Source organism: Sciurus vulgaris (assembly GCF_902686455.1).
Source record: "Sciurus vulgaris genome assembly, chromosome: 3".
Taxonomy (NCBI): domain Eukaryota; kingdom Metazoa; phylum Chordata; class Mammalia; order Rodentia; family Sciuridae; genus Sciurus; species Sciurus vulgaris.
In genome coordinates, this window is record NC_136463.1 from 31,675,887 (window position 1) to 31,687,962 (window position 12,076).

Below are 12,076 nucleotides of genomic sequence, written 5' to 3' on the forward strand. Positions count from 1 at the left end.
GAGACTTATCCTAGACTGCGGGCTCTTGGCAGCCCTGAGTTGCTGTGTAAGGAGTTCTGTCCAGCCTGCTGGACAAAACACATGGAAAGACCATGTAAAAAGGCCACGTGGGAGGTTGGGGACATAGCTCAGTTGGTAGAGTGCTTGCCTTGCAAGAAAAAAAAAAAAAAAAAAAAAAAAAAAAAGGCCACATGGAAAGAAAGAGTCCCTGACATTACATGCAGCCTCATCTGCATACCAGAAGAAGAGATTCCAGCCCAGGATGCAGAATGATGAGAAATAATGAAAAGATTTTTTGTTTTAAGTCATTAGGTTTGGGAGAGAATTGTTACACAACGATGGAAAGCAGCAATCATTGCTTTCTTCATGGAATTGTTGGGACTCAGTGATAGGAGGGGTTTTGTAAATGGACACATGCCAAGCATTTGTGAGAGGCTGTCTCTGGGCATATATACAGGCTGAGTTTCATGCTGATTTGTAGAGGTACGTCCATTTGAGAATTAGCCTGAGGGAGTGCTTTCTCTTACGAAGAACAAAACAATGTTACTATCTAACCAGTATAACCTTTGGTTTCTTCTATAGCCCTCTTCCTTCTTACCTGAGCAGCCTTGCATCCTTGCAGGGGAAGACAGGGGCCGGGTGGGAAGGGAAAGGAAGGAAGCACACATAGTTTAATGAAAAAAATTATAAATAGCTATCTAAACAGAGTAGGAAAGGTATACCAACTTCATTTATCTTAAGGGATGGAGCTACTTTGAGGATTAGTCAATGCTTATAATAGTTATAAATATAAACTAGCAAAAACACTTGAGAAGGGAGAGGGAGTCAAGATGGTCCACATCCAGAGTGGACCAGGCTCAGAGGAAGTGAATTATATCAACCAAATTTCTGAGAGACCCTAATGACAGTTCACCCATTAGGATAATAAATGTAATTTCCAAGCCAGAGTGCCAGTCTCTCAGGTGGTGGGAAACCAGATATCTTAAGCTGCAAAGGTCTTCATGACTGGAAAGGTGGGGAGGCAAGAATGCTCAGAGAGCCATGAGTGGTGGAGCATTTGAGTTGTGCTGAGAAACGGTAGTGGACTGTTACACAAACCTAGGTTCTGCCTCTTTTTGTGCATATGGAATCTGTCATCCATTTCTAACCAGGCTGAGAGGATGCGTTCTGCTATCACAGTTTATGGGTTGTGGGGAGATGTCAGGGAGATACCTTCCTCCTCTCCAAAGGATAGTGGAAACGTCCCCTTCTTGCGTGAAAAACAGGATAACAGAATTGAAGGACTTGGAAGATTCATGAAAGATCATTAGCAAGCCAGGCTCAGACACTTCTCATCCTTCATCAAAAAATAAAATAATTTAAAAAAATGTTTTCACATTACTTCCACCTATTATTGTTCTTTTAAGTCTATATTATAAGGTTTGTTTACATGTCAGACCCTAAATTTTGAGTTAGTCTTATTCATCTTCTTCTAGTCAGTCCCAGCATCGTCTCTGGCATATAGGGTTGTTCAATAAGTGCACGTGGAGTTAACTAAAAATCTGATGTTTCTAGAATCTGAAACACTGCAATAAGCTTCTCACTTAGAATGTTGCCCTTTTGTGGTGATTTGAGAATGAGAAAATGTAGAGGTCACTAGTTTTCTCGCACGTCCCTTTATGAGAAAACCGCACTCAGCTGCACTCCTTTGTGACCCTTCTGGTCCCCTGGCTTTGGCGAGCCCCCTATGTTATGCCTTTTGGGGGCTCCATGGAAATTTACCCCACTAAGATGTCACCTCTCACCCCAGGGATTCAACAGCCTAGGCTCCCAAAGACTTCATGTCTCATGGAAATCAGGTTTTCTTCAACCCATGCGCATTCATTCTTGCAGAAACTTGCCCAGATCAATCAATCTTCTTAAGCGATATAGGGAGCAGGAAAAGAACCCTTTTACCGGCCCCCACTTCTCCAGGTCCGCCACACTGGATGTCAGCGCGGGGCCCGCCCCAACGCGAGAATTCCGCCCCACACCAGGCGGGGCACGCAGGGCTTGGGCGGGGACAACTCACGCCGGGGTCAAACCCGCGAGGGAGGTGCTGCAGCTGCCATTGCAGAATACTTAACTTGGCCCAAGCAAAACTGTATTGGGTCCTGTAGCCCCTAGTGCAAACGTTCCTAAAAACTCATTCCGTATGTACGCCTCTCTCCCTCCCTCATGCCATTTCAGGCAAATATCTCGTTCGATACCTCGGACGGCGTGTGACAGTTCACAGCAGCTCACTCCGCCTCTCTCCTTTCCATTCTACGTTTTGCACCCCATTCTGACTTCAAGGAGGTAATTTTGGGGTGGTTGTGGGAGCGGGGCAAGGAAGAATGTACTAAGTTGGCTGGGTCCAGGAGAAATATTTATAAGTCTTTAGTTTCCATTCGATCTAAATCAGTCTTTCCCAAAGTCGACTTCTTCTTAGAACTACCTGGGAAGCTTTCAAAACAAGTGATGCCTGGATATCACCCCAGAGGGTCTAATTTAATGAATCGAGGGTGTCGTCGCCTAGGTATCGGAGTATTAAACTCCCTAGTTTTTTTCCCGGCTGCAAACTACTAATATAAATTCCTAATTTCTCTTCGCACTTTGACAAAAAAAAAAAAAATTACATTATGAGCCCAGGTCAGGGGCCCAGGAAATCTTGCCCCAATCCCTTTATGCCGTCCGCTAGTGCAGCAAGGTCTCGGAAAATCAGAGCGCGCGGTGATGCTAAACACTAAGGAGCGGAGGGGCGGGGTGGGTGGGTGGTACCCCTCTGGGCCCCGCCCCTGCACGCCTATCGGCGCGCGGTGCGGGCCCTGACGTCACTCTTGTCAGGGCCGCGGCACATGGGCTGCCGGATGCGCTGAACCCGGCGCTGCTGGGCCGCGGAGCGCGGGGAGCAGCGGCTGCAGGCGCGGGGAGGGGGGTGGGGTGGGACGGCGAGGCGCCGCGGGTGCTCGCACTAGGGGCTAGGGCCAGGGTGGTGCCTTCTGTCCTTCTGCAGCCGTCTCTCTATATTTTTTCTTTCTATTTTGCAATTTTGAACATTTTGCAAGACGAGGGGTTCCAGGCAGGTGAGAGCATCTGCGCTGCGCCCTGGAACCCGCAGGCACTTGGCGCGCCCTCCTGGGACTGTCTGCCCTGAGAACCCGAAAGTTGTTTTTGATTTAAAAAATATTTTTATGCAGATGTATTTATAAAGATATAAGTATTTTATTTTTTTTTTTCTTCCCTTGTCTCCGCTTTGAAAGCGGGTACTTTGGGCAAAGAACGGAGGAAAAGCTCAGCAATATTTAGGGGAGCGATTGTCTTTCTTTTTAAAAGAAAAAAAACTGAGTGCATCGCGATGGAGAAAATGTCCCGACAGCTCCCCCTGAACCCCACCTTTATCCCGCCTCCCTACGGCGTGCTCAGGTCTCTGCTGGAGAACCCGCTGAAGCTCCCCCTTCATCACGAAGACGGTGAGCGCTGCAGCGGCCGCCGCCGCTCCTTCCATCCTGGCTGTCCCGCTCTGGGGAGGGACGACGCTCTCGGGGTCCCCCTCCTTGGCCAGGCACCCGGTTGGCCGGCTGAAGCATCCATCCCCCTCCCTCCCTGATCCACTGGAGCCCCAGCCTTGCTTTGCGAAAATTAAGGAGCTCACCCATCTCCCATCCTCCTCAATAAAAAGAGGTGATCTCTCCTGACCAACATTTATCATAGTGCTGGGGACCTGGCCCAGCATCCACGGGGAAGCAGCTTCTGCAGCGCAGGTGGGAGATAAACTTGACAGGTCAGGATTGTTGCTTAGAATAACGAGAGTGGAACTGCCTGCTGGAAGGCAGAGCCTCCCCTGCTGGGGAGGAGACTCTGGGGGTCGAGTAGGGGTCGGGGGCTCGAGTGAGGGGGTCTTCAACGGTGTAGCCTGAGTATTGGAATTGTGTTACTGCTTCTGTTGTTGTTTAGTATTTGAAACTCACTGAGGTGTGAGTGGAGACGCGTTTTCTTCCGCTGAAGGGTAATTTAGACAGCGGGGTGGGGGCAGGTGGGGGGAGTGGTCTCTCGGCTGGAAGCCGTGCACGCCTCCAGCGCTGACACTTTGCCGGTGCACTTTTCCTGGTGGGAGGGGAGAACGGAGCAGGCTCACGTGTACCCGCGCTGGAGCCTCCTCTGGCCTGAGCCCTTTCTTGGTAAGTCCCCAACCTTCCCTAGGCAACCTTGGCTATACCACTAGAGGAGGGGTATGCAGACAGAGGAGGCGTGGAACTCTGCTAATGCCCCCAAAGATTTGTCATTCCGGCAGCTAGTGCGGTTTCAAGCCTTTGATTTCACAGTAACAAATGCGAATCATGCGGCTCATGCATAAAGTCTTGAAACATTATTGAGCTGCAAATAGCTTCAGAGTATTCACATCTTTTCTGGGAGGGGATAACCTGTTGCACTGCAAGAGCTGGGGTGTTCCGTTGCAGTCTGCAGACCATACCCCACCTCTTCGTTTATGGAATAGCACTTGGGAGGAAGGGTCTGGCTGCAGGCTTTTGCACCTGTGGGTGTTTTAAACCAGATTCTCGGATGCGACTGTAGAGAGCTAGAATGGAGGCTGTGTTTCTGTGAGATAAAAACTCAGAAGCAAATTCCTTAATCCCAGTTCCACCTACTCCTGAGTACTAGAATTGGCAAAATCCGGAGGCCTATTAAAGACCTAATCTAGTGAGCAGTATTTCCATGTAGGAAAGAGCTGCACACTTCCATCAGAGGTATGTAGAATAACTCACCTTTTCCGGTAGTCCTGCTTTTGATTGTTTGCATAGATATATCCGTTTTGTGAACTGAATAATGCTTAAGTGTTTGGGGAAGAGAAAGAAGACAACACTTTTTTTATTTACTCCTTTTGTAAAACAAAAACAACAAAAAACATTGTGCCCCTGCAGCTTTCAAAGCAGCAATAGCTACTAACTGCCCAGTAGATACTACTATGGCTTTCAAAGTAGAGTAGATACTGGATGCATGGTATTAGAAAAGGTTGGAGAGGCCCTACTCTACTAAGATTAAGAGCACCATTGCACTGGTTTTGTAAGTCTGGGTGACCTCATAATTGTTTCTGTGATAAATTTCTGAAAAGATAAGTCAAGCCAGGTTTTTGGTGATTTTCTTAGAAATCCTAGCAATTGTATGTAATCCCAGGTGCTGTTTTCCCTCTTCAGACTTCAAGAACCTATCTGTTCAAATAATGCACTGAAGACTGTTCTCTTGTTTTTATCCCAGATCAGTCCGAGGCCCTGTCCCATTGACTAGTGCTTTCTTTCCAAAGTAAATAGGAAGATGTTAAAAAACAGGCAGAGATCCATGTCCTGCCTGAACTTTTAACTCTAAATCCACAAAACGCAGCAGCCAGCAGACCCGGTGTTCCTGAGTGCTTTTGTAACAGAGGCCAGGAAGGGTAGCGAGAGCGACTTTTCTCTCTTCTTTTTCTAATCCCAACTTTTCCTTGTTCTGCAGCATTTAGTAAAGATAAAGACAAGGAAAAGAAGCTGGATGATGAGAGCAACAGCCCGACAGTCCCCCAGTCAGCATTTTTGGGACCCACCTTATGGGACAAAACCCTTCCCTACGACGGAGATACTTTCCAGTTGGAGTACATGGACCTGGAGGAGTTTTTGTCGGAAAATGGCATCCCCCCCAGCCCGTCCCAGCATGACCACAGCTCGCACCCTCCTGGGCTGCAGCCGGCTTCCTCAGCTGCCCAGTCGGTCATGGACCTCAGCAGCCGGGCCTCTGCACCCATTCACCCTGGCATCCCGTCTCCGAACTGTATGCAGAGCCCCATCAGACCAGGTAAACTCTCTGGGAAGGCTCTCCTTTCAGATGGGGGGGGAGGGGGCCGGGGAGGGGTGGAAGGGAGGTGGCATGACTGTGCGGACACTCCTAGGTTTCAGCACGCTCCACCCACATCAGAGGTTCTTCCATTTCAGTGAGCATCTGTATCGCTCACCTGGAGAGTCAGCTGAATACACTCTGCAGACCTACTCCTGGAAATTTTAATTTTTCAGCTCTGGGGTGAGGGCCCAGAAATATGTATTTTAGCCAGTTTCCCGTGGGATTCGGATGCAGCCGATCCAGGGAATAGCAGAAAAGCACAACAAGCTATACTGACCTACAGATAATGGCTGGGATAATTTAAGCATCCATCTCATCTCCTATTCCTTTTCCTGATTCCCCAAACACATAGCTAATAGGATTTTGCTGCATGGTTTGGGTAGACGCTTTGTAAGGCTTGTTTGTATCTCCATTTATTCTTCTGTGGCCTCAAGAGCAAAAGTATGAATAGAGGTATGGGTCAGGTATTTTTTCATCCATCTTGTTTTGACACTGAAGAATAGGATCGAAAAGCAGCTATCATTTTAAGTGAGGCTTAGCCTCTTCTTTCTTAGTGCCAGACACCATGTCTCACCCATTGCCACTTCTGTGAACCAAACTGTTCTTGTATTTTGCTTTTATTTTCATCTGTCCATCACACTTAGTCCATCTTTATCAAAGGCTGCAAAGTCCACTGTAAATTATATTGAGATATTACAGAAAAATATCACCTGAAAAAAGGCTAGTGCTTTAAAACCCATTGCTAAGTGCACAGCGATAAACACAGATTGAGGAAACTCTGGATTCATGCCTTGAGCACCCCGTAGTACAAAGTGAACAGGAAGAAAGATCATTTCATGTGCACAGGTAACCAGGAACAAGGATTCAGCCTGATTAATTGACAGGAAGGTCACCAAGCAGAGGACCTTCCCTGCAGGGGAAGACAGAAAGCAGGACAATGTGAGACTTGTGTTAGAGATTGTTACTGAACTCCATGTCCTCAGCTCATGCAGAAATTTCTGTGACACACAGAGTGAGATTTAAGTGGAAGGAAATGAGGTAAAGGAGGAAGAGAATACTGTGCCTTGATACATTAGTATCGAAGTTCAAGTTCGCCCTTTTAAATGTCTCTGGCCTTTCAAATCCCTGCAAAACCCACTTTGAATGATAACTCCAGGCCACTGACTGGAATGGAACAAAGTCTTAACCTCCAGTCTACCCTGAAGGCTGCAGGAACTTGAGCAAACACTCCTTTAAGGGAATTGGAGCCCCTGCTGCATAGAATGTCTAGTGCCACTCTCTTCAGTTTCTTCCTGGGAACAGACAACCAGTGAAATGCATAACTCTTCCAAGAGGGAAGGCAGTTGGGAAAAGGAAACAGCCCCAGGGGCCACATGTGTGGGTGCTTCAGTTTCTCTGCTGTGCAATGAGACCTTTGCTACTTCACAGGTGTGTAACCTAGGAAATGTCATGACCGCTTGGAGCCTCAGTTGCCCTTAGTGTCAAAGGGTATCATTTCTATTTGATGGGGTTATTGTGAAAATTAGAGGTAAAGTACTTACAGCGTCTGATGACTTGCACCGGAGTTCCATTTTTGGGAGGGGGATTGTGGTCTTTGTTAGAGCTGTGTCAAATTTATCATTTATTTCAATCCTCATCTTCTGAAATCCCTTCTTAAAGTTATTAGGTAGAGTGGACATCCTTCCTCTGGAGGGAAATATCAGCTTTTTCCCAATAGCTTTTGGACTTTTCTATTGAGAGTCAACAATCAGGAATTTGGAATTTGATACTTGAGTCATTTTCCAGAGCTTGTTAGAATTTATATCAATCAATGACTGGCAGCAACTTGGGCTGTCCCAGTCAGAGATGCAATCCAGAGCAAAGAGCTCCTGAACCCCTGTGGGTGTCCTTTTGTCACATTATGGTAGAAAGGTACCCACTAAGGCTCTGGAAATAAACTCTTTATTCAAATGTCTTTTTTAAAATAATGGAAATGCACTTCAAAAAAAGTTTTCTTTTTCGAATTGAAAACTCAAAGAGAGAAAGAGTTAAAGCTCTTCATCAAGTGCCAAAAAAATTAAACCACACTCTGCTCTTCGTAAGTGTTGGCCATCATAAAGATTATAATGCAAAATGAAACTCTAGGAGATGTGGGCTTGATGGATGTGTATCACAAGTCAGTCTGAAAATGGAGAAAGTTCTTGACTATTCTGTATAGCTCACAGGAATGACCAGAATAGAAGTACCAAGTGAATCTTGAGGAAAATAAGTCCTCAGAAGGGAAGAACACAGATGTAGCCTTGAACATTCTGGGAATTGTATAATTTCATTCTCAGTCGGGAGTTCTCAATCTTGGTCCAAATAACATTTTAGGTAAGTCTTTGGGACATCGTCCTGTGCAGTTTAGGGTGTTAAGTGACATCCTGCCTCTACCGCAATATGCCCATAACTGCTGTCCTCCAGCTGTGACAAGGGAAAATGTCTCCAGTCACTTCCAGATGTCCCCTGGGGATAAAATCCCTCCTAGATGAGAGCCAGTTGGTCTAGACCTTCAACTTGGATGGCAACATTTAGACTTAATTAAGGGTCCTGTTTAAAAAAAATGGATGATTTTTACCCCCCCAAATATTTTATGGCAAAACTTTTGAGAAGGTCAGGAGACAGTAGGTTGCCAAGAAGAAATAGAATATTAAGAGGAACGTTGTTAAACACTTCTCGTTGATAAAATGTGAAGTCATCAAGCTAATCAGGAGATAATTGCAGAGCAATTTACTAAACATTTGTTTTCAGCTGTGTGCTCAGTGTGCATCTTTTGAGTTATGCTCAGTTGCATTGTGTCGTTCGTGCTGTCTGGTTGAAAGGAAATAAAGCCATAAACAGACAAATTATGCATTACGAAGTCTACCCTAAGGGTATCTTGGAGCGACAAGGTGAGCATTCATTCTTGTGACTTCTGGGAACTATGTACCATGGTTCCCCCCTCAGCCTCCTTTCCTATTTTGTCCACCCTAACCCTATTTCTCTGTCAAAGAGTGAATCAAATATCTGAAGAAATACTCGAGGGAACCGTGAACATCTGATGTGGCAATGGTGTGGCTGCCATGTTTTCTGAGCTGCCCCCTCAGTGAAAGGAAGAGCGGGGGTTCTTGCATGCTATAGCTACCTGCAGGGTCTTCTGGTCATCTGAAGGGCAGCATCCTGGATGTGGCCAGGTCAGAAGGGATGGCAGGAATCATCCAAAGCATTCGATGTTTGCATTTCAGATGTTATCATAGGTGGTATGGGGGGGTGTGCTCCTGGAGGTATGTGCTGGGTATTGGGAAAAATAAAAATGTGTTTGCCCTGAGAATCAAGCGATTGCTTTAAGGACAACTGTCCCTTTAGGGAAAGTCATCTATAGCAGACAAAGGCAGAGTTATTTTTAAACCCCATGCTTGTAAAGCTAGATTTGAAACTGTTTCCTCTGGGGTGGTTTTTCTTTGAATAGCTTGGGGGTGTCCTACCACTTTTAGGCCCCTATTCCACTGAGAATTAAGAAAGTTCTCTTTCCAGTTGTGAGCTTAGAGATGGGCTTATGGCAAAGGCTTGGCATAGAGTCAAGTGGAAGCCTTTCTGTGTGGTTGTGTGTGGGGAGAGAGCTTAAGTGGGTGGCATAAGAGAAGGGTTTGGGGAAGCCCCACTACCTCTGTGGTGCAGATGCTAACTAATCCTTTCTGACAAAGGTTGTGCTAGTCATGGTTTCTGCAGAGTGATGGGGGCAGCTCTCTGCTGATGGGTTTAGGGTAATGGAACGTCCTTCTGAGGCTAGAAGATCCTCTTGTTTTTCCCAGGATCATGAGATGGTGCTCCCTGGAAGGGCAGATGGGACCCCTATCTTCCCATCCAGCATAAGGCATGTCTGCAGGTTGGCATGCTATGGCTGATAGTTGCCATGCATAGCACCTCCGGTCTTTGGACATGTCTCTTCTTTAACAGGATCAAGGAGATCATGAAGGGGAGGGAGTCCACTTTGTTCTAGAGTTAGTCAGCCTATTTTCTGCTTCTTGGGATTATTTATCTTCTCCACCATACCCTGGAGAGGATGGGTCCGCCTGTTCTCTTGACTTTGCCAAGAATGTTGCTCACATTCCCTGGCTGGCAGTCCCTCGCCTGTGGCAAGGGGCACTTTGGGAAAGATATGGAGAGTAAGGCCACTTGATGGGTAGGAGTGGAGGCTCTGAACCCCTGGACTTGGTTTTTCATTCTGGACATGCAGTTGGTTTGCCGTGTAACTTTGTGTCCATTTCTGAACCTCTTTAAGCCTCAATTTGCTCATCAATATAATGGAGATTATAAAGAGTCTGTCCCTCATGGGTTTTAGCAGGGTTAGAGAAGATAAAGCATGGTGAAGCATGGCATGGTGTCCAACCCACACATGCTCAGTGCATGGGGCTCCTACGAGGGCAGCCACCTGGGAATAGGGGAAAGGATGACTGGGTTCCCAGCCCTTATTCTCCATTCCATTTAGGGATTTGTTCATCCAGACCTCTTTCCTCTGCAAAAAATAGGGCATGCTTTTTTTTCATTTCTTTTCTTTTTTTTTTTTTTTTTCTTTTTCCAGCATGCCCAACACTTCTTCTCTGCAGCTAACCTGACCTTTCTCTTCCTTCTGAGTTAGGACGAATCCCTTCCCTGATGTTAACCCAGCAACAGTGCTTCTGGGTTAGCAACTCCTGTTCTGCCAGTGTGGAAACAGCCAGTGCCTCCACGCCCAGCCCCCCAGCTCTCGTGGGAGCCCTGGCAGCCCTGGCTGCCAGCCTGCGGGGCCGTGTGCTCCAGGCACGTGGCTGTGCCCTGTGGAGCTTGCCCAACTCTGGGTGGTGTGCTGGCTTGCCTTTTTTTTTTTTTTCCCTTCTCCTCCTCCTCTTGCTTCTCTTCCCAGGAGAACTACCGCCAAGTGCCAGCGAGCAATTGTAATCCCGACCCTGGCATGAGAATGCTGAACTCTGGAGGGAGGCTGATAGGCCAGGGAAACCTGTTCTGTCCAGTGTTCCAGCCAGACCCCAAGCCTCTGTCCAGAGAGAGGCCCCATCTTCTCTGCACTGCTGCCGTGGGCAGGATTCCTGAGGCCAGCTCCTGCCAAGGGTCTTGGCAGAGTCTTTCTAGTTCAGCACTGTGCCTACCAGACTAGAAAAATAGCAATAGAAAGACAGAATTAGGTGGAGGAGAAAGGGAAGAAGGTGGGGGAGGTGGGAAGAGAAAAAAGCCTTGATAACATCCTAATGTCGAAAGCCAGAGGGTGAGGAGATGGCAGTGATTTATTAGGTTTCTCAGAAGCCTCTTTCCAGCCAGCACTAATCACTTTTACCCAGGAATCATTTTTTATATCTCAAATGGAGAAAAGAGGAAAGGTAGTAGGGGAATTAAGAAGATGAAAAATAAAATTGGGAAACACTATATTGTGGAGGGGGGACGGATCTGGGTTGATTCTGCAGGGAGAGTGACTGGAAATACTGGTCACCTTAAATAATTTTCATTTGTTCTATTTAGCATCCCCCAGCAAATGTGTTGAGCTGAAGCCACTGAACCACTGTTTGGCCTTAAACTTAATTTTTCTTAATACAGAGTTGCCTGCCAGCTCAGCACTCAGAGTATCTATCAGAATGTCCTGTGTTGGAGACACAGATCTATCCAGGAAATATGGCAATGGTTTTTCAAGTTTGGGACCCGATAAACAGCCCTGAGTGTGAAATTCAGACTTTGCCATTTGCAGGTTTATTCATGATCTCGGGCAAGTCATTTAAGTGATCTGAACTTCCAGTTTCACATCTGGAACTCTGGAATTATCATTGCGTCTTCATGGGATTGTTGAAGGTCACATGAGCCAGGGCATATAGACTATAGGCACAGGGCCTGCCAAACAGTAATCTCAGTAACACCTTTGAAATCTCATTTCCTGTAGAAGACCTGGCATGGGACTCGAGAGAGTCTTGATACTTTTCCCTTCCGGGCCAACTAACCACTATGGTCAAGGATTTTGAATTTCTCCTATGCTCCTCTGCTGAGTGTCTGTTGTCCCTCTCTTAGCCTCTGAATTTTAGGTGACCTTGGGTGGCTAACTCTGACCTTTACTCCTTTCTCCTTGTTCACAGCTTAAAAAAAAAAAAAAAAAAAAATCGAACAAAGTGCAGTTTGAAGAAGTTCTTGCTTAGATTTCTTTCATGTCATATTTGCTTGTAAATCAATCCATCAG

General features: G+C 46.5%; 1 protein-coding gene across 4 annotated transcripts in view; it reads left to right on the top strand.

Annotated features, from left to right (window-relative positions):
• Positions 1-2,058: 2,058 nt before the first annotated feature.
• Positions 2,059-12,076, top strand: part of HLF (HLF transcription factor, PAR bZIP family member) — a 51,784-nt gene continuing 41,766 nt past the window's right edge. The window contains exons 1-2 of one of the 4 annotated variants that reach the window (XM_079131474.1): positions 2,059-2,316; positions 5,488-5,823. In XM_079131474.1, the coding sequence (XP_078987600.1) occupies positions 5,628-5,823 (196 nt within the window). In that variant the 5' untranslated portion in view covers positions 2,059-2,316; positions 5,488-5,627. Of the gene's footprint in view, positions 2,317-2,927; positions 3,471-4,033; positions 4,179-5,487; positions 5,824-12,076 lie in introns of those variants that run through there. The other 3 variants (XM_079131472.1, XM_079131473.1, XM_079131475.1) reach the window with 3 other exon arrangements.